The 23,327-nt window shown below is 29.8% G+C and overlaps 2 protein-coding genes across 3 annotated transcripts in view; both read right to left on the reverse strand.

The window, feature by feature from the left end:
• LOC119605148 (lambda-crystallin homolog) overlaps positions 1–1,108 on the reverse strand; it is an 8,234-nt gene extending 7,126 nt beyond the window's left edge. Inside the window, exons 1-2 of the mRNA XM_037958123.1 lie at positions 885–1,108; positions 333–711 (exon numbers count right to left, since the gene is read on the reverse strand). Coding sequence (XP_037814051.1) covers positions 333–711; positions 885–931 — 426 coding nt within the window. The 5' untranslated portion in view covers positions 932–1,108. The remainder of the gene's footprint in view (positions 1–332; positions 712–884) is intronic.
• An 8,556-nt stretch (positions 1,109–9,664) lies between these two features.
• Positions 9,665–22,918, reverse strand: LOC119605158 (synaptic vesicle glycoprotein 2A-like). 2 transcript variants are annotated; one of them, XM_037958131.1, is made up of 8 exons: positions 22,614–22,918; positions 11,798–11,899; positions 11,337–11,661; positions 10,913–11,273; positions 10,540–10,848; positions 10,345–10,474; positions 10,119–10,275; positions 9,665–10,045 (listed from the first exon to the last, which is right to left on the reverse strand). In XM_037958131.1, exons 1-8 carry the CDS (start codon positions 22,669–22,671, stop codon positions 9,838–9,840), a joined length of 1,650 nt encoding a protein of 549 aa, XP_037814059.1. In that variant the 5' UTR covers positions 22,672–22,918; the 3' UTR covers positions 9,665–9,837. The 2 variants fall into 2 exon arrangements, with proteins under 2 accessions (XP_037814059.1, XP_037814060.1); XM_037958132.1 differs by lacking the exon at positions 22,614–22,918 and adding an exon at positions 17,220–17,479.
• Between the last annotated feature and the right edge of the window lie 409 nt (positions 22,919–23,327).

Below are 23,327 nucleotides of genomic sequence, written 5' to 3' on the forward strand. Positions count from 1 at the left end.
ATTATCTTGAAAATTGCGACCTGTAGCTTGCGCACAAGGTTTACATGGACAGCTAGCCAGCCAGCCAGACGGACGGACTGACATAGCTTAATCGACTCAGAAAACGATTCTAAGCCGATTGGTCGAATAGGACGAATATTTTTATATGTTACAAACATCAGCACAAATCCAATATACCCTCCCCACTAAAGTGGTGTAGGGTATAAAAATCACGGGCAGATTTATTGAACCTATCGGAATTATCAACAGTTTTATTCGATCACACTATACTTCAACTAAAACAAATGTTCTAAAATTCTCCATAAAAACTTAATTTTTTTTGTAATACTCACATTTGCTTGATGTTTCATATCCTTACTAAACAACGAAGGTAAAAAGGTACTAGTCGAACTGGACATAATCGTATGAGGTTCAACTACTTGATCCAATTGTTTATACAAATTCTGTTTCATATCCAAACGTTCGGGTATACATTCCTGTATGAAAATAGCACCCTTAACTAATTCCTTTAAATCGGTGGTACCCGAGAGGCAAGCAAACTGTTGGGCAGCATTTAATTTACCACGTAAGAGACCTTTAGATTCCAAACTTTTCAATTCCTTTTCGGTTTCTTTTAAAGCAGTTTCAACTTGGGCGGGTAGAATATCAAAAAGGGTGACTTGATAGCCCACCGAGGCAAATAACATAGACCAGGAACGTCCAATAAGACCACTTAGGGAAATAAATAAAACAAATATTGATAAAATATTTATATTATATCACATAAACAAGTAATTGCAGCTGTAAACAAGTTAAACAGATGTTTTTTCTGTTATTAGTTTTAGCTTTAAGTAGGTCGCCTTTAGCTTTTTTATACAATTCTCAAGCACCTTCTTTACACTTACCTGCCCACTATACCAATTTTTTCTCTTTTACCGGTTACTGGTGCCATTGTTTTGCGTCTTTTTTGCTTGGGTGAACTAATGTTGTTTGTGTTACTTAATAAGGTTTTTGATTTAATTAATTTTAAATAAATTTATTATTTTTTCCGAACACTTTACTAGCCGGTGTTTTACCTCCAACTGCCAATAAACTTTTAAATAAAAATTTGTCATTCATCGAGTTAAGTAATTTTTACTCCGTCCACTTAACTAAAATTCTGCAAAGAAAGCTTTCGTTCGCTCTTTCTCAATTGAATTTTAAGTGGAGCGTTAAAGAGATTTAAAAACCCAGAGATAAGAAGAGCAGCAATTATTTAATTTTATTATTTTGTTTTGAAAATGTTTTATTTGTTATTGTTCTTGTATTTAAACAAGTTTATTTGTTGGGACAGTGATAAGAAAGAATTAAATCTTTGGAAATTTTTTAAAATATTATATCAGTTAAAATCTTGTAGGGTAATGCTAACGGAAGGTGAAGTATCCTTAATTCTTTTTACACAGAGGAATAGGGTTATAACTGCACCAATGAGGATAAGAAAAATCCAACGAATGAGGGGCATGTGATTAAAATGACAAGTATCGAAAATTTTGGGCGTGAAGCTATATAACAGGCATGGAAAATTCAGCAATTTGGTACTTTTTTCAGAACTTTTTGATATCGAGTACTTTCTAATTTATAAACTTTTGATAAGTAGTGCAATAGACCAATTTAGTCTAGTTTATAGTCCATTCTATTGACTTGTCTCTAGTCTAGTCTATAGAGCAGTCTATAGTCTAGTCTATAGAGCAGTCTATAGTCTAGTCTATAGAGCAGTCTAGTCTATAGAACAGTCTAGTCTATAGAACAGTCTAGTCTATAGAGCAGTCTAGTCTATAGAGCAGTCTATAGTCTAGTCTATAGAGCAGTCTATAATCTAGTCTTTAGAGCAGTCTGTAGTCTAGTCTATAGAGTAGTCTATAGTCTAGTCTATAGTCTAGTCTATAGTCTAGTCTATAGTCTAGTCTATAGTCTAGTCTATAGTCTAGTCTATAGTCTAGTCTATAGTCTAGTCTATAGTCTAGTCTATAGTCTAGTCTATAGTCTAGTCTATAGTCTAGTCTATAGTCTAGTCTAGTCTAAGAGTAGTCTATAGTCTAGTCATAGTCTAGTCTATAGTCTAGTCTATAGTCTAGTCTATAGTCTAGTCTATAGTCTAGTCTATAGTCTAGTCTATAGTCTAGTCTATAGTCTAGTCTATAGTCTAGTCTATAGTCTAGTCTATAGTCTAGTCTATAGTCTAGTCTATAGCTAGTCTATAGTCTAGTCTATAGTCTAGTCTATAGTCTAGTCTATAGTCTAGTCTATAGTCTAGTCTATAGTCTAGTCTATAGTCTAGTCTATAGTCTAGTCTATAGGTCTAGTCTATAGTCAGTCTATAGTCTAGTCTATAGTCTAGTCTATAGTCTAGTCTATAGTCAGTCTATAGTCTAGTCTATAGTCTAGTCTATAGTCTAGTCTATAGTCTAGTCTATAGTCTAGTCTATAGTCTAGTCTATAGTCTAGTCTATAGTCTAGTCTATAGTCTAGTCTATAGTCTAGTCTATAGTCTAGTCTATAGTCTAGTCTATAGTCTAGTCTAAGTTAGTCTATAGTCTAGTCTATAGTCTAGTCTATAGTCTAGTCTATAGTCTAGTCTATAGTCTAGTCTATAGTCTATAGTCTAGTCTATAGTCTAGTCTATAGTCTAGTCTATAGTCTAGTCTATAGTCTAGTCTATAGTCTAGTCTATAGTCTAGTCTATAGTCTAGTCTATAGTCTAGTCTATAGTCTAGTCTATAGTCTAGTCTATAGTCTAGTCTATAGTCTAGTCTATAGTCTAGTCTATAGTCTAGTCTATAGTCTAGTCTATAGTCTAGTCTATAGTCTAGTCTATAGTCTAGTCTATAGTCTAGTCCAACGGTTCCCAAATGGGGGTCCGCGGACCCCTAGTGGTCCGTAGTAAAATCCTAGGGGGTCCGCGAAGACGAACGAAAAAAAATGAATAAACAATATTCTTTTATATGTATGTACAAATATCTCCAATTTTTGTGCAATAATCCCAAATTTTTTGGTGACTTTTTGAATTTTATTTTTTCGGTTGTTTATCAGGAAGAAGCTAGGCCTACAAATTTATTGTATAACTTTTATAAAGTAAAGTATTGCGTGATTTGTAATTTTTATTTCCTGTATATGTACTGAAATAATGGTTTTTATTTCAGACAAATAATACTCTGCCTTACAATTAAATTAGGGATACTGGTATTCCGGAGTATGAAGTTCAATTCAAAGACAAGCTTATTACAGATTTAAGTTTATCAAATTGTAAGCAAAGGTGTTCTTGTTTGAAAGGACTAAAATTATATATTTTCAAAACAGAGGTGACTCTTTATGCATCTTTTTATAAATATTCCGATCCGACGTGATACACAGATTTTAACTTGATTTTGTCGACCAATACATATTATTAAATTAACATCAGAAAATCCATAGCGTTTCGCGTAAATATGTAGCCAAAAACCATGAAGTAAAATAATTCGTTGGTATTTTAAAATTCAAATTTAAGTTCCAAATTCACAGTACTTTAACAAAGAGTTCAAATCATATATTATGCGGATAACGCATTCCGCAACAACATAGAAGAAGTCCAACTTTCCTATATTATTTTCCCGAAAACTTAGCTCACTTACTTAGTTCACCCTTTGCAATCGCAACAAATTTTTGAAACGTGACTCCTTAAGCATATGTGACAATATTTGATAAAGAAACCTTTTCGCTACCTTGAAGAAAAATGAATATGAAAGATCTCACGATCATAAAATTAAACATCATATTAACATATCAACAATGAAGTCATTCTATCTTCAAAACATGCAATTGAAAACCTATCTGAAATATTATATATTCTCAATGTACGGGAATGTTTTATAGATATGACATCTCTACATTTATTAGACCTAGGGATTAATGAACTAGATCAATTTTCGGATGGACAATTATTTAGAACAATAAGATATCAAAATATGTATGGTGGTCCGGAAATAAAATAAGTTCTTCAAGGGGTCCGCGAAGTAAAAATCTGTGGGAACCGCTGGTCTAGTCTATAGTCTAGTCTATAGTCTAGTCTATAGTCTAGTCTATAGTCTAGTCTATAGTCTAGTCTATAGTCTAGTCTATAGTCTAGTCTATAGTCTAGTCTATAGTCTAGTCTATAGTCTAGTCTATAGTCTAGTCTATAGTCTAGTCTATAGTCTAGTCTATAGTCTAGTCTATAGTCTAGTCTAGTCTAGTCTAGTCTATAGTCTAGTCTATAGTCTAGTCTATAGTCTAGTCTATAGTCTAGTCTATAGTCTAGTCTATAGTCTAGTCTATAGTCTAGTCTATAGTCTAGTCTATAGTCTAGTCTATAGTCTAGTCTATAGTCTAGTCTATAGTCTAGTCTATAGTCTAGTCTATAGTCTAGTCTATAGTCTAGTCTATAGTCTAGTCTATAGTCTAGTCTATAGTCTAGTCTATAGTCTAGTCTATAGTCTAGTCTATAGTCTAGTCTATAGTCTAGTCTATAGTCTAGTCTATAGTCTAGTCTATAGTCTAGTCTATAGTCTAGTCTATAGTCTAGTCTATAGTCTAGTCTATAGTCTAGTCTATAGTCTAGTCTATAGTCTAGTCTATAGTCTAGTCTATAGTCTAGTCTATAGTCTAGTCTATAGTCTAGTCTATAGTCTAGTCTATAGTCTAGTCTATAGTCTAGTCTATAGTCTAGTCTATAGTCTAGTCTATAGTCTAGTCTATAGTCCTAGTCTATAGTCTAGTCTATAGTCTAGTCTATAGTCTAGTCTATAGTCTGTCTATAGTCTAGTCTAAGTTAGTCTATAGTCTAGCCTAAGTCTAGTCTATAGTCTAGTCTAAGTCTAGTCTATAGTCTAGTCTATAGTCTAGTCTATAGTCTAGTCTTAGTCTAGTCTTAGTAGTCTATCGTAGTCTATAGTCTAGGTCTATAGTCTAGTCTATAGTCTAGTCCTATAGTCTAGTCTATAGTCTAGTCTATAGTCTAGTCTATAGTCTAGTCTATAGTCTAGTCTATAGTCTAGTCTATAGTCTAGTCTATAGTCTAGTCTATAGTCTAGTCTGTAGTCTAGTCTATAGTTAGTCTATAGTCTAGTCTATAGTCTAGTCTATAGTCTAGTCTATAGTCTAGTCTATAGTCTAGTCTATAGTCTAGTCTATAGTCTAGTCTATAGTCTAGTCTATAGTCTAGTCTATAGTCTAGTCTATAGTCTAGTCTATAGTCTAGTCTATAGTCTAGTCTATAGTCTAGTCTATAGTCTATCTAGTCTATAGTCTAGTCTATAGTCTAGTCTATAGTCTAGTCTATAGTCTAGTCTATAGTCTAGTCTATAGTCTAGTCTATAGTCTAGTCTATAGTCTAGTCTATAGTCTAGTCTATAGTCTAGTCTATCTAGTCTATAGTCTAGTCTATAGTCTAGTCTATAGTCTAGTCTATAGTCTATAGTCTAGTCTATAGTCTAGTCTATAGTCTATTCTATAGTCTAGTCTATAGTCTAGTCTATAGTCTAGTCTATAGTCTAGTGTATAGTGTAGTCTATAGTCTAGTCTATAGTCTAGTCTATAGTCTAGTGTATAGTCTAGTCTATAGTCTAGTCTATAGTCTAGTCTATAGTCTAGTCTATAGTCTAGTCTATAGTCTAGTCTATAGTCTAGTCTATAGTCTAGTCTATAGTCTAGTCTATAGTCTAGTCTATAGTCTAGTCTATAGTCCTGTCTATAGTCTAGTCTAAAGTCTAGTCTATAGTCTAGTCTATAATCTAGTTTATAGTCCTGTCTATAGTCTAGTCTAAAGTCTAGTCTATAGTCTAGTCTAAAGTCTAGTCTATAGTCTAGTCTATAATCTAGTCTATAGTCCTGTCTATAGTCTAGTCTATAGTCTAGTCTATAGTCTAGTCTATAGTCTAGTCTATAGTCTAGTCTATAGTCTAGTCTATAGTCTAGTCTATAGTCTAGTCTATAGTCTAGTCTATAGTCTAGTCTTTAGTCTAGTCTTTAGTCTAGTCTATAGTCTAGTCTATAGTCTGGTCTATAGTCTAGTCTATAGTCTAGTCTATAGTCTAGTCTATAGTCTAGTCTATAGTCTATTCTATAGTCTAGTCTATAGTCTAGTCTATAGTCTAGTCTAGTCTATTCTATAGTCTAGTCTATAGTCTAGTCTATAGTCTAGTCTATAGTCTAGTCTATAGTCTAGTCTATAGTCTACACCATTTCAAGTTTAATTTGAGAAAATCCAAAGTTATATTGTGAAACACCAAAATGAATTTTAGAAATCCAATTTAATATTGAGACATACCAAATTAAATTTAGGAATCAAAATTGATATGAAGAAAAAACAAATTGAAATTTGAATTTTCAACTTAATATAAAGAAAAAACCAATTGATATTGAGAAGTCGAAATTAATATTGAGATAATACGAATTGAAATTGACAAAATACAAAATGATATTAAGAAAACCTAATTTTGTATTGAAATTTATATTATTTTAAATCCATATCCTATTTAAACATTTTATAAGAAAAATATTTTCATACAAATTTTAAATTTCTCATTTTCATTTATTAATTTCTCAATTTCAATTTGTAATTTCTTAATATAATGTTGGGATTCCGAATTTCAATTTGTTTTTTCTCGATATGAATTTGCATTTCTTAATTTAATTTTATTATTTCTCAATATTAGTTTGGATTTCTCAATTTCAAATGGGGTTTTCTCAATATTAATTTATATTTCTGAACTTTAATTTGAATTTTCTAAATTTTAAATTGAAATTCTCAATATGAGTTTGTATTTTCTCAATTTAAACTTGAAATGGTGTAGTCTATAGTCTAGTCTATAGTCTAGTCTATAGTCTAGTCTATAGTCTAGTCTATAGTCTAGTCTATAGTCTAGTCTATAGTCTAGTCTATAGTCTAGTCTATAGTCTAGTCTATAGTCTAGTCTATAGTCTAGTCTATAGTCTAGTCTATAGTCTAGTCTATAGTCTAGTCTATAGTCTAGTCTATAGTCTAGTCTATAGTCTAGTCTATAGTCTAGTCTATAGTCTAGTCTATAGTCTAGTCTATAGTCTAGTCTATAGTATATTCTATAGTCTAGTCTATAGTCTAGTCTATAGTCTAGTCTATAGTCTAGTCTATAGTCTAGTCTATAGTCTAGTCTATAGTCTAGTCTATAGTCTAGTCTATAGTCTAGTCTATAGTCTAGTCTATAGTCTAGTCTATAGTCTAGTCTATAGTCTAGTCTATAGTCTAGTCTATAGTCTAGTCTATAGTCTAGTCTATAGTCTAGTCTATAGTCTAGTCTATAGTCTAGTCTATAGTCTAGTCTATAGTCTAGTCTATAGTCTAGTCTATAGTCTAGTCTATAGTCTAGTCTATAGTCTAGTCTATAGTCTAGTCTATAGTCTAGTCTATAGTCTAGTCTATAGTCTAGTCTATAGTCTAGTCTATAGTCTAGTCTATAGTCTAGTCTATAGTCTAGTGTATAGTCTAGTCTATAGTCTAGTCTATAGTCTAGTCTATAGTCTAGTCTATAGTCTAGTCTATAGTCTAGTCTATAGTCTAGTCTATAGTCTAGTCTATAGTCTAGTCTATAGTCTAGTCTATAGTCTAGTCTATAGTCTAGTCTATAGTCTAGTCTATATAGTCTAGTCTATAGTCTAGTTTATAGTCTATTCTATAGTCTAGTGTATAGTCTAGTCTATAGTCTAGTCTATAGTCTAGTGTATAGTCTAGTCTATAGTCTAGTCTATAGTCTAGTCTATAGTCTAGTCTATAGTCTAGTCTATAGTCTAGTCTATAGTCTAGTCTATAGTCTAGTCTATAGTCTAGTCTATAGTCTAGTCTATAGTCCTGTCTATAGTCTAGTCTAAAGTCTAGTCTATAGTCTAGTCTAAAGTCTAGTCTATAGTCTAGTCTATAGTCTAGTCTATAATCTAGTCTATAGTCCTGTCTATAGTCTAGTCTAAAGTCTAGTCTATAGTCTAGTCTAAAGTCTAGTCTACAGTCTAGTCTATACTCTAGTCTATAGTCTAGTCTATAGTCTAGTCTATAGTCTAGTCTATAGTCTAGTCTATAGTCTAGTCTAGTCTAGTCTTAGTCTAGTCTTTAGTCTAGTCTATAGTCTAGTCTAGTCTGGTCTATAGTCTAGTCTATAGTCTAGTCTATAGTCTAGTCTATAGTCTAGTCTATAGTCTAGTCTATAGTCTAGTCTATAGTCTAGTCTATAGTCTAGTCTATAGTCTATTCTATAGTCTAGTCTATAGTCTAGTCTATAGTCTAGTCTATAGTCTAGTCTATAGTCTAGTCTATAGTCTAGTCTATAGTCTAGTCTATAGTCTAGTCTATAGTCTATTCTATAGTCTAGTCTATAGTCTAGTGTATAGTCTAGTCTATAGTCTAGTCTATAGTCTAGTGTATAGTCTAGTCTATAATCTAGTCTATAGTCTAGTATATAGTCTAGTCTATAGTCTAGTCTATAGTCCAGTCTATAGTCTAGTCTATAGTCTAGTTTATAGTCTAGTCTATAGTCTGGTCTATTGTCTAGTCTATAGTCTAGTCTACAGTCTAGTCTATAGTCTAGTCTATAGTCTAGTCTATAGTCTAGTCTATAGTCTATTGTTTTTTTCCTGCTTATAACTATGTTATTAGTGCTGCCAAGTTTATAAAAGGAAATAAAACAACTCTGCAATACAGTGTTTTCTCTAATAATTTAGTTTTTTGTTCAATACATATTAGCTCTTATTGCGTACCCGTTAGTATATTTAAATTTTAAAGGCAAATGTTGGTTAATAACTCTCACTAGATGAAAGCTTTTATTGTTAAAACATTGTGTAAGCAACTTTAATAACGATTAAAAGCTATTTAAATTATAATAAAATACTGAATAATTCTACAATTTAATAAAATTTACATCTTTTCACACAATTTATATACTTAAATATAATATGGATCAAATGACCCACTGTCCTCACTGAATGTAGATGATGTTCTATTGATGTTGAGAGACTCCTTTGTGTTTGATCCAAACCGATTGGAATTTTTACGTTCCTAGCAGTATATCTAAAGATTTACACAAATTTACTTCGCTAAAAGTGAGGAGGTTTTTGAAACCTTTTGGGGTCTCAAAATTATTTGGGAGGGTTTTATATCAGTCTGTTACACCTACATTGAAAAGGTCCGTTTGTACGACTTCTCCGGTTCTTAAATCAGGGAAACACACCGTTCATACAGACAGTATACATATATTTTGTATAATTCATCCATTAATGGAAATGCAGTTTTATTGTTCTAAATTGATTATTTCTAAAACTGCAGATTACGTTTCGAAACCAGTTGCGGGGCTTCTTAATCTTTGACCTTGTTATGTTAGGTGGGGACTTCTGGAGCAATCTTCCATCAAACCTCGTTCTGGTTTTTTTCAATGTCTGACATTCTCTCTAAATATGTGTAAAGTTGTCCTAAACCTTCAGATGGAAAACGGCACAGTTCAAAAAGAATTGTTCAACTATATATCAAATTTCGCTACCGCTAACAGAATAGCCATCGACCTTTATACTGAACTTTACAGTGATTCTTTGAAAAGGCCTTCTGCCAAACGAAGTGGTGCCGATCGCATCGCTGAAAGGTCGTAAGGATCGTAAGTGATAATAAATTATTCCCAAAAAGTACAACTTTCAGTTTCAATAAATTTTTTTTTAAAAAAATCTTAATATTTATTAACTATTTGCTAAAAATTTAATTTTTACTACTTAAAACTAAAAAACATATTTTCACAAAATATCACTAATTAAGTATCATAAGGTGTAAAAAAAGTGAACTCCCTAATATTATTATTAAGTGTCTTGAATGTTTGATTTCTTGGAATTTCTCGACATAACATGTCGTGGTAGGAACAATATCAAAATGGCACAAGACATTAAGGCAAAACAGGAGATATAAAAGGTTATCTCACAATAGGTGGCCAAAAAAGCACCCACAATATTGGTGCCCACCACACTGCCAATGCGGCCCATCATTAAAGAAACACACATGGCCATGGCTCTGTAAAGGAAAGGGATAAGTAATTTGATAAATAATATGTTAAAGAAATTTTAATTTTTTACGTTTATTATACCTTAATTGTGTGGGAAAGATTTCCACGGTGGCGCCACCCAAAACATTAACACATACGCCCACTAAAAATAATAAAACATAAAAAATGGCCGCCACGGAAGTATAGGGAAGCCAAACGGCTACTAAACCGCAAGAACTGAAGAATACTATGCAAACAACTGGAAATGGAAAGAGTGAGAAATGGAATTATCAAATAAATTCTTCAGTTTAAAAGATTTTTTACTCACATAATATAAGAGTTTTTCCTAAACGATTTATGATTACTCCTATCACAGCAAAAGATGTGGCATATAATATTTCCATTAATAAGGAATACATATATGTGGTGGGTTCCAATTTATCGGGACAATCCATAATCTGCAAAGAAAAAACAAAATTTAGTCCTTCTGTGTTTAAAAGGTTTGAATAATCTTGCAACTTACTCCCTCCGTCTGATTATCATGTTTGGCATAAACAATATTACATAGCTTCTCATTGCCATCAGGATTATTTCTCATATACTCTCCCATGGCATTAATGATATAGGGGAACCACATATATAGACCATTTGTTATGACATATAACCAAAATTGTGTGGTACACACTATCAAAGTGCTACGCAGATACTTAGGACGAAATAGGGGCACAGTTTGATTCCACATATTCAGCAAAAGTTTAAGGAAGAAATTCATGTTTTTATTTTGAATGGTCAAGACCTCATCACAATCCTCCTCGGGTATAATGTGGGGTATCTAAAGAGAAACAGGGATAGGTTGAAACTTTTTTGGAGATCAAATGTTTCTTAATATATTTTACCTTCAATTCCCCTTTGCCTCCATTCATTTTATACATTTTGTGTAATACCTTAATAGCCTTTTCCTCCTCGTGGATAGATAGTAAAAATTTTGGACTTTCCGGCAGGAAATACATAGAGACACCCGCTAAGAAACCGGGCAGACCACAAACAATAACAAATAAACGCCAGGGTTTATAGGTAATGCCCAAAAATTCCAATGGAAAACTCCAGTCTTGATTAATAACCATAAAGGAAATGAAGGGCATTAACATGGCACCCAAAGCAAATATAAACGAAGAGATCATCATGGCTCTGGAACGTGTACGATCAATATGAAATTCTCCCAAATAAGCGTAAATAGTGGCCGAAGAACCCGAGACACTGGAAGATAAATTTTCATTTAAAAATTAAATCTTTTTTAGGAAATTTCCCAAATATACTTACAATATACCATTAACAAATCGTAAAAATAGCATTATCCAAAAGTTAGTAGCAAAACTCGAAAACAACGTGACCACAAAGCCAATTATTAATGTCGGTCTTATAACACGTCTCCGGCCCTTAGTATCGGCCAGAAAACCCCATAAATGAGAACTTATAATCATACCCACATAACCAATACAACTGAGTAAACCTTTGCGATAATTGGTCAATTGTAAATCACAATGGGCCACCGGCATATAAAATGCCACCGCTGAAGTCTCCAACAAAACATTGGCCAACACCACACCCGAGGTAATTATAATAAAATAGTTAATTAAACCAAATTCTAAAAGATAAAATAAAAATTTTAATTTTTAACAATTATTGAATTCTGAATCTGTGATATGCCTTAAGTTTTTCTAATTTAAACGTGAGACAATGTCATTAAAATTAATATAATTTTTAAATTAATTTTCACTTACTTGTTTTTTCTAATGCCTCTGCGAACGGTATCGCCTCTTCGAAATCTTTTATTTTACCATTTGTTATGTGACTGGGATCTTGAGATTTATTATTTGAAAGTACTAAAATGAAAATAATAGTAAAATAATGTTATTGTTGCATGATAAGCGACAATATGGGAGATAATTAAAGTTATTATAAATTAAAAAATTATAAAAATTAAAATCCTGAGAAGTGTGTGCAAATTTTTCCCAAAACAATTCAAACGATTTCTGATGAAAACTCTCAAAATTGTCTTTACATTTAGAATATTTTCAACAGAAAGTTTTTCGAATTTTTCTATTTTTATATATTTTTTTTATATAGAAATTCGGAATTTTTCTTTTTCTATAGAAATTTTTCGGAATTTTTCTATTTTTATAGAAAAATTTCAGAATTTTTCTTTTTTATAAAAAATTTCCGGAATTTTTCTATTTTCATAGAAATTTTTCGGTGTTTTTCTATTTTTATAGAAAGTTTTCGGAATTTTTCTATTTTTATAGAAAGTTTACGGAATTTTTCTATTTTTATAGAAAATTTTCAGAATTTTTCTATTTTTATAGAAAATTTTCAGAATTTTTCTATTTTTCTAGAAAATTTTATATTTTTAAAGAAATTTTTCGGAATTTTACTGTCTTTATATACATTTTTCTATTTTTATATAAAGTTTTCTATTTTTATAGAAAATTTCCGGAACTTTTCCATTTTATAGAAATTTTTCTATTTTTATAAAAAGTTTTCGGAATTTTTTTTATTTTTATAGAACGTTTACGGAATTTTTCTATTTTTATAGATATTTTTCGTAGTTTTACTATTTTTATATGAGATTTTCGGAATTTTTCTATTTTTATAGAAAATTTTCGGAAGTTTTTAATTTTTATAGAACGTTTCTGGAACATTTCTATTTTTATTGAAATTTTTCGGAGTTTTACTATTTTTATATAAATGTTTCTTTTTTTTCTATTTTTATACCAAATTTTCTATTTTTATAGAAAATTTTCTGATTCGGAACTTTTTATAGAAAATTTTCGGAATTCGGAATATATTTATAGAAAATTTTCGGAATCCGGAATATATTTATAGAAAATTTTCGGGATTCGGAATATTTTTATAGAACATTTTGGGAATTTTCTATTTTTATAGAAAATTTTCGGAATTGGGAATATTTTTATAGAAAATTTTCGGAATTCGGAATATTTTTATAGAAAACTTTTCGGAATTCGGAATATTTTTATAGAAAACTTTTCGGAATTCAGTATATTTTTGTAGAAAACTTTTCAGAATTCTGAATATTTTTATAGAAAACTTTTCGGAATTCGGAATAATTTTATAGAAATTTTTTCGTAATTCGGAATATTTTTAAAGAAAACTTTTCGGAATTCGGAATATCTTTATAGAAAACTTTTCGGAATTCAGAATATTTTTATAGAAAACTTTTCGGAATTCGGAGTATTTTTATAGAAACTTTTCGGAATTCGGAATATTTTTATAGAAAACTCTTCGGTATATTTTTGTAGAAAACTTTACGGAATTCGGAATATTTTTATAGAAAACTTTTCAGAATTCTGAATATTTTTATAAAAAACTTTTCGGAATTCGAAATATTTTTATAGAAAACTTTCCGGAATTCCGAATATTTTTATAGAAAACTTTTCGAAATTTTCTATTTTTATAGAAAACTTTTCGAAATTTTCTATTTTTATAGAAAACTTTTCGAAATTTTCTAATTTTATAGAAAACATTTCAAAATTTTCTATTTTTATACAAAACTTTTCGAAATTTTCGATTTTTATATATAATTTTCAGAATTTTTATGCAAAATTTTCGAAGTTTCTTTACCTTTATAAAAAATTTCCGGATTTTATTTTTATAAAAAAATTTAAAATTTTCAGAACTTTTCTATTTTTATAGAGAATTTTTCGATTATTTATATTTTTATAGAAAATTTCTCGAGAAGTTTCAAAATTTTCTAATTTTATAGACATTTTTTTCAATATTTCTGATATTAAAATCTGTATTTTCATAGAAAGTTTTTCGAAAATCCCTATTTATAGAAAATTTTCGAAAATCTCTTTTTTTTTGGAAATTTTGGAAATTCTCTATTTTTACAGAAATTGTTAGAAAATTGTTCCAAAATTTCTATTTTTATAGAAAATTTTAAAGTTGTCTATTTTTATAGAAATTTTTTGAAAATTTCTATTTCTATAGAAATATTTTCGAAATTTTCACTATTTTTACAGAAAAATTTTCAAACTTAATTGTCCCACAATCTCAATTTTTATAGAAAATAGTTCGAAATTTTAAATTTTTAAGAATTTTGTTAGAAATATCTCCATTTTTTATAGAAAAATTCAAATTAAAAATTTGATTCATTTTTATAGAAAATCTTCAAAATGTCAATATTTTTCAAAAATCTCCTTTTTTATAGATTTTTTTTGCTCTATTTTTATTTCAATTTCCAAATATTTCAATTTTTTTATAAAAATTCTCGAAGTTTTCTGTTTTTTTATAGTTCTTCTTATAGAACAATTTTGAATTTATTTTAAATTTAATAAACTGATTTATACCATTTTCACTTTTAGCGGCTCTTTAACACATACATATGTACATTTCAACATAAAATTGTTTTATTTTGTAAATTATATACAAAATTGTTGCTATCGTTGACATTTTTTGTTGTAGTGTATCATTTTACCAAACAAATTTGTTAAACAAACACAAAATACTACAATTTGGGGGTATGTACAATATTTCTTTATTTCTTTACAAAATGTATGTAGTAAATATACTAAAAATAACCGAAAATAACCAGTTGTTGCTATGGTAAATTTCATGTTTTGTTTTCATTCTTGTCTTCTCTTCTTTTACGAATATTTTCTATTTATTTCTTTATTAGTATCAATTAACAATTTGTAGCGCCTTTGTTTTTGCAAAAGCAACAAAGAAAAAATAGTACAAAGTATCAATTAATGAAAAAAATCAAACAAGAAAATCTATTCAAATATTTATTGTTGAGAAGCACATTTTTTTGGTTGATTGTACGAATAATTTATCAATATCAAGGCAAAAATTCTTAGCAGCACGTGAGTCTTTAAAACCTAAGAGTATTTTGAGTATTAGAGAACATAATGGGTAAAATAGAGAATTTTGTCAATAGTAGGACACACTATTAAATTATGGGCGGTATTATGAGATAATTATAAGACTTGTATTGCTATTATATAGGCATTTAATGGATTAATATTAACCCTTCACAAAGGGTTAAACAACTTATTTATTATTAAATTTTTTTAATAAATTTTATTTTAAGAAGAGTATTTTGGGATTTACTTTCATTTTAACAGGTGTTATTACTTGTTATTAAATGACAAACTTTAAACCAAATTTTAGGATGTCTGATAAAAGGAAATTGTTCTTCGGAGAAAAACTGTTGCAGAATATAGACAAATGCAAACGGCTGTCCTCATATTATATTAGATAATCGATTAATTAATCGATAGACTAGACCATAGGGTTTTCAATAGATAAGTTCAATAATAGTCCAGCCCCTAGATTAGGCAATATACTAATTCATAGATTAGACAATAGATTAATACGTACAATAAGCTAATCCATAGACTAGACATTATAATATTCCATAGACTAAATAAAAGACTAGTCCATAGACTAGACAAAAGATTAGTCCATAGACTAGACATTCGACTAGTTCATGGACTAGACAATAGACTAGTCCTTGGTCTAGACAGTAGACTAGTCTATGATAAGAATAGATAAGATAAGAAACCAGTCCATAGACTTGTCTATGAATCTGATATTAGACTAGACAATAGACTAGTTCATAGAATAGACAATAGATTAGTCCATAGACTATACAATAGAATCGTTCAGAAACTAAGCAATACACTATAATTTAGACCAACAATAGACTAGAGAATATATCAATCCATAGGCTTTATAATAGACTGGCCCATGGACTATACAATAGATTAGACAATTTTCAATAGCGGGTCGTGATACATGAAGGATACGTGTAAATCATAACAACCCGCACGTCAAGATGCGTATTCTTGCAATAAATATTCTTATCTAGTATTTGGACTAGATAATAGTCTAATCCGTAGACTAGACAATAGACTAGTTCATAAACTGAACAATAGAATAGTGCATAGACTATATAATAGACTGGTTCATATACTATTAAATAGACTAAACCATAGCTTAGCCCATAGCCTAGTACATAGACTAAACAATAGATTAGTCCATAGACTATACAATAAACCATGTGTAGTCTCTTGACATAGACTAGACAATGGAATAGTCCATTGACTATAAAATTGAGTTATCCACTATATAATAGACCATAGATTATCCCATAGACTAGTCCATAGACTTGACAATATATTAGTCCATAGACTATACAGTAAACTATACGTAGGCTAGACAACAGACTAGTTCATAGACAAGAGCAATAGATAGACCATAGATTAGCCCATAGAGACTAGACCATAGATTAGCCCATAGAATAGAAAATAGAGAATAGACCGTAGCCTTTCAATAGATTAGTCCATATACCAGGCAATGGCTGAGTCCGTAGACTAGATAATAGAACAGTTCATAGACTATACAACAGATTAATCCATAGACTAGGAAATTACCTATTCCGTAGACAAGTTCATAGAGTAGACTAGACTATGGGCATGGGCAACCCTCACTTTGGAAATAAGTTTACATCTTTTAAAAACTTTTCTCAAGTCTAAGAGTCATTTTAGTCCGCGAATTTAGTCAGTACCTCGATACTCAATCAGTGTCAAAATAACATATGTTTTAAGAAACTACTTTTTGAACTACTCTTTTTTATTTTTACCGCTGCAAGGTATAACCAATTCGTTCATGTCCAGCATAACACTCTCTTTTAAAATTTCGTTGATAAGATATTCAAAAATTGTCTGCTCCATTAATGTTTTTTTTTTTTTGTTAAAATTTTGCAAATTGCCACAACACATTTATTTATTTTATAGTAAATTAATTTTCATATAAACAATTCAGTAGACAGATGTCTTTATATATTGAATGTTAGGTGATTTCAATTAAATGGCCATACTTTTGACGTGTGGATGGATTTTTTTTGTTAAAATTATTGTTTCTATTAATTTATTTTACTTTTTTTTTATTAAACAACAAACAATTTGTTTTATGGGGGATTTTTTTTTGAAAATTACTTATAATTATTGAATTGAACACTTAATTCTTTTTGTTGTAATAAAAACATTTTTTTAATTGTAGAGATTTATTTAATAGATTTTAAAACTTTTTTTTCTGGTAAACAATTAATATTTTATTCTATTACATATTTTTTTAAAATTTTAGATATTTTTAATAAATTTTCTGTTACAATAAACTTACAATTTTCACTAGCACCATCTTTAATTTCATTAAGTTTTAAATTGCTCATATTGTTTGCAGCTTATTAGTTAAACTTAATATAAGTTTTTTTTTTTAAATTAATAATATTTTTGTAAAATTTTTTCGTCTTTTTTACTTAAATTCTTTTTAATTTTATGTAACCGCAAAAAAATAATATAAATTTATTTCTAATTTTAAGTTTTCCGTCTGCTCTTGCTGCTTTTATGAGCGATTTTTATTAACTGAAATGCTTTTCGATACAAAATCCTATAAATTGTGTGTTCATATGTTTTGAAACATTTGAAAATGTTAACAGTGAAAAGCAAAAGTGTGTATTACTACTAAATTCTTTTATTGTAAGACAAATTATAGAAATGTTAAACTCATTTATAAAATTTTTAATTGATTTTGTTTACTTTTACAATTCCTTTGTAAGTGTAAACAAAGTGTTGTCACATTTGCCAGAGAAATGTTGTTATTTGTCATATTTCAAGAGTTGCTTTGTAGCGGTTGCATAAATTATTACATTTTTTGGTTGTTAATGTGACAAAACGTTTAGTATTTATTGTTATCAACCACTTGAAATAATTTTAATAGATTTTGTCTAAGTTTATACATATCAAGTTGCAAAAACTCTTGAATATAATTTCTTTTTTAGTTTAGCAAGAATGTTGCTATCAGCAGGGTGTGAAAAAAAATCGCTAAAGGGAGCGCTATCATATGGTTTGGCATACGTCATTCTGCTGTATCAATATATTGATCACAATTTTTAGTAATACACCCTTCATTTTACGTTTCCTAGAATTTATTAAAATAATAAATACTAACTTTTGCTTCACACTGTTTTAAAGAGCACCAAATACTCTAACATCTCATTCATTATTCATATACATATAGTAATTCTCTTATATGTATATTTAATAAATTTTCAAATATTTTTCTGTTTATAATTTCTAATTATTTCGGCATTTCAATTAAGATATTCGTGATTTTTTTTATAATATTTTAACTTAAACAAAAATAAAAAAATCGCGTGAATTGTTGCGTTTTGCGGGTTAGTATTTAATTTTTGACTTAAGTTAATGTTTTTACCCTACAACACTATAATGCGTTTGTGCTGAAATGTGTAACATCCGAAAATAATCGTTCCCCATCTGTTTACCAGTCAAATCAAATTAATTTTCGGATTAAACGTCTCCCCATTTAAATATTATAATCAAACTACAGGACAAATATTGAAAACAGTTCGGCCGTATATGGTTTATATAACATACATAAGGATTCATATAATATTTAACCGAAGATAGAATCCTATTAAAAAAGGAATATTCAACATAAATAATTCATTGATCCATTCGTTCATTGTTATACTATAATACCTGATAAATAGGAGTTACTAACAGCTCGTAGTGCCCGCCTAAAATTTAATACTCATTAAGTGTTTTTATTTAATAAATATCAAAAATCTTGAGCTATATTTTAATCAAATGTTTGTCATTTTATTAAATGATCGATTGATTGCAAAAATCTGCTGTATTTTATACAAAAAACACTAAATTTTTTTGTAAATAAATACTTTGTACGATTACTTTATCTACTCAGTGTATTAGCATACCCTTCACCTTTGTATCCTTCTCACAAAGATATATAAGTTTGTCATTCCGTTTGTAATTTCTAAAATATATTATCCCGAACCCATAAAGTGTACATATAGATAGCGGAGTCGATTAAGCCATGTCCGTCTATCTGTATGTTTGTTGAAATCAATTTCCTGAAGACCCTAGATATCTTCGGGACATGTATAGCCCGGAGTAAATAAGAACCTATAAAAAGGAACTTTTTAGTACTTTTTCGATCTTCAAAAGGTACTTTTTGAGTGTCTATAACATTCAACCTAGAAACATGAAATTAAGCATGTAGAGCTTGTAGTAAGTGAGAACCTGCAAAAAGGGACTTTTTGATACTTTCACGTTTTGCATGTAGAACTCGGAGTAAATGAAAGCTAATAAAAGGGGTATTTTTGATACTTTATCGTTCTGCAAAAGGTACTTTATGAATTTCTTATAACATTGAACCTAGAAATATAAAATTAAACATTAAGGGTCCAAAGTTAATGAAAATCTATAGGAAAGTATTTTTAGTACTTTTTCGTTCTATGACTTTTTTGGTTTTTATGTACATAACCATCATTGAATGAAAATCTATAAAGACAGACTTTCTAGTACTTAAACGTTTTAAAAACGTTTTTTCTAAGAAAAAATCGTTTAACAATCTATGTTTAAGGGTACATAAAATTCGGCACAGCTGAATATAGCATTCTTATTTGTTTTTTATTCAAATAATCTACAAATGTCAACGAAAAATCTGTACATGGTATTTCTACAATGCGACAATGCTCTTAGATCAAAATTCATTTTAAATCTTAAGTAGTTTTTGAAGGACCAAAAACCACAAAAACAAATACAATATTTACTTAGCTACGTATGTAATTAACAAATAATCAATAATTATTAAAAATGTTAATCATGATAAAAATATACGAAAAAAAAGTGAAAAAACTTAATGTTTGTTAAGTAAGTTAAGTAGTCGAACGCAAAATAGAAGTCAATTGGCTTTTAATGATTAAAATAAAAAAAACTCAAACTTACGAGTGATTTTTTGTAGTCTACTTTAGGGGTTTATGAAAAATGGTCCTACACAGCTATGGAAAAGACAGTAACTTAGTACTTTTTTATATCCGAAAATACCGCGGTACCCCACGACATCTTCGGTACTTTTTCTAGTTTATAAACATTTGATAAATAGTCCACATAGTAGTCTAGTCTATAGTCTAGTCTATAGCATAGTCTATAGTCTAGTCTATAGCATAGTCTATAGTCCAGTCTATAGCATAGTCTATAGTCTAGTCTAGTCTATAGTCTAGTCTATAGCATAGTCTATAGTCTAGTCTATAGTCTAGTCTATAGTTTAGTCTATAGTCTAGTCTATAGTCTAGTCTATAGTCTAGTCTATAGTCTAGTCTATAGTCTAGTCTATAGTCTAGTCTATAGTCTAGTCTATAGTCTAGTCTATAGTCTAGTCTATAGTCTAGTCTAGTCTATAGTCTAGTCTATAGTCTAGTCTATAGTCTAGTCTATAGTCTAGTCTAGTCTATAGTCTAGTCTATAGTCTAGTCTATAGTCTAGTCTAGTCTAGTCTATAGTCTAGTAGTCTAGTCTAGTCTAGTCTAGTCTAGTCTATAGTCTATAGTCTAGTCTAGTCTATAGTCTAGTCTATAGTCTAGTCTATAGTCTATAGTCTAGTCTAGTCTATAGTCTAGTCTATAGTCTAGTCTATAGTCTAGTCTATAGTCTAGTCTATAGTCTAGTCTATAGTCTAGTCTATAGTCTAGTCTATAGTCTAGTCTATAGTCTAGTCTATAGTTCTATAGTCTAGTCTATAGTCTAGTCTATAGTCTAGTCTATAGTCTAGTCTATAGTCTAGTCTATAGTCTAGTCTATAGTCTAGTCTATAGTCTAGTCTATAGTCTAGTCTATAGTCTAGTCTATAGTCTAGTCTATAGTCTAGTCTATAGTCTAGTCTATAGTCGTCTATAGTCTAGTCTATAGTCTAGTCTATAGTCTAGTCTATAGTCTAGTCTATAGTCTAGTCTATAGTCTAGTCTATAGTCTAGTCTATAGTCTAGTCTATAGTCTAGTCTATAGTCTAGTCTATAGTCTAGTCTATAGTCTAGTCTATAGTCTAGTCTATAGTCTAGTCTATAGTCTAGTCTATAGTCTAGTCTATAGTCTAGTCTATAGTCTAGTCTATAGTCTAGTCTATAGTCTAGTCTATAGTCTAGTCTATAGTCTAGTCTATAGTCTAGTCTATAGTCTAGTCTATGTCTAGTCTATAGTCTAGTCTATAGTCTAGTCTATAGTCTAGTCTATAGTCTAGTCTATAGTCTAGTCTATAGTCTAGTCTATAGTCTAGTCTATAGTCTAGTCTATAGTCTAGTCTATAGTCTAGTCTATAGTCTAGTCTATAGTCTAGTCTAGTATAGTCTATAGTCTATATAGTCTAGTCTATAGTCTAGTCTATAGTCTAGTCTATAGTCTAGTCTATAGTCTAGTCTATAGTCTAGTCTATAGTCTCTAGTATAGTCTATAGTCTAGCCTATAGTCTAGCCTATAGTCTAGTCTATAGTCTAGTCTACAGTCTACTCTACAGTCTAGTCTATAGTCTAGTCTATAGTCTAGTCTATAGTCTAGTCTATAGTCTAGTCTATAGTCTAGTCTATAGTATAGTATAGTATAGTATATAGTCTATAGTATAGTCTAGTCTAGTCTATAGTCTAGTCTATAGTCTAGTCTATAGTCTAGTCTATAGTCTAGTCTATAGTCTAGTCTATAGTCTAGTCTATAGTCTAGTCTATAGTCTAGTCTATAGTCTAGTCTATAGTCTAGTCTATAGTCTAGTCTATAGTCTAGTCTATAGTCTAGTCTATAGACTAGTCTAATAGTATAGTCTATAGTCTAGTCTATAGTCTAGTCTCTAGTCTAGTCTATAGTCTAGTCTATAGCTAGTCTATAGTCTAGTCTATAGTCTCGCTTCTATAGTCTAGTCTATAGTCTAGTCTATAGTTAGTCTATAGTCTAGTCTATAGTCTAGTCTATAGTCTAGTCTATAGTCTAGTCTATAGTCTAGTCTATAGTCTAGTCTATAGTCTAGTCTATAGTCTAGTCTATAGTCTAGTCTATAGTCTAGTCTATAGTCTAGTCTATAGTCTAGTCTATAGTCTAGTCTATAGTCTAGTCTATAGTCTAGTCTATAGTCTAGTCTATAGTCTAGTCTATAGTCTAGTCTATAGTCTAGTCTTATAGTCTAGTCTATAGTCTAGTCTATAGTCTAGTCTATAGTCTAGTCTATAGTCTAGTCTATAGTCTAGTCTATAGTCTAGTCTATAGTCTAGTCTATAGTCTAGTCTATAGTCTAGTCTATAGTCTAGTCTATAGTCTAGTCTATAGTCTAGTCTATAGTCTAGTCTATAATCTAGTCTATAGCCATATCTATAGTCAGTCTATAGAAAAATTAGTTTCGTACTTTAATACCTAAAAAAGTACTATTTTTGTTAGTTAGTTAGTATTTCTAAGAAGACCACTATTGAAATTGTAGTGCTTTCCTTTGCATGAAAATTCTGAGGAGCTTTCTCGTTTCTTTATGGTTTCAAGCATCATTTCATTATTCCAAGTGGCCTTATGTGATTATCTCGCCCATCCAACGGTTTTGCGTTCATCAGTTTAATTACCTCAAGAGAATCTAAGTTATCGTTTAAAATGTGATCACTTAAAGAGATTCTTAGTCCTATAAGTTCATGATCCTGATCCTGAAACCTTTTTCGTTTTAAATACTTACCATCAACATTATCCACTTTAGGCGTTTTACTCCAAAATTTAAAATTTTTTAAAAACATTTTCAAAAATTTCTTATAAAGAATATTATAATTCGAAGAAAAGGAAGATTTTTTAATAAAACTTATATATAAATGAGATTCGCGAAAAAAATCAGCCTCTTTAATAATGACAAAGCAAATTCGTAAATTGTTTTGCAGTTTTAGCACTTAACCGTTTGTTTTGTTTGTATTTTAGAAACACAATAACGATTTCAGTATTTCACGCTCAAGACGATCAGCTTAGTTCCGCACATTTTCACTAACTGTTCGCCAAAGTAACAAAGAATGCAGTTATATAGTTCATATTTAGAAAACGAATATTCTTTACTTTAGGGCTGTGAAAGTAAACAGACAAAATTTATCACATCTGGTAATAAAAATATAAAAATATTAGATAGGAATCTTTAGAGATAAAAATGTACCAAAACTGTTCTAAGCATTTCGAGGAAAAACAATTCGAGTCTATACTATTGCTCTTGTACACTCTAATTATGATCGGAGTTATACAAAGTAATTCTGGAAAATGTAGTCTAAATGATTTATAGTAGATTTATGGGGGTAATTCAGTCGAATTTCTTTAATATAATGCGGCATCTAAACGAGAAACAACTGCTGAAAAGAGAAGAAGAGAGAAGAGGCGAGATACATAACTGGTCCTAATAATATTTCTTTAGGAA

This window comes from Lucilia sericata, unplaced genomic scaffold (genome assembly GCF_015586225.1).
Source record: "Lucilia sericata isolate MDLA Ls3-8-SP2 unplaced genomic scaffold, ASM1558622v1 Contig000461F_arrow, whole genome shotgun sequence".
Taxonomy (NCBI): domain Eukaryota; kingdom Metazoa; phylum Arthropoda; class Insecta; order Diptera; family Calliphoridae; genus Lucilia; species Lucilia sericata.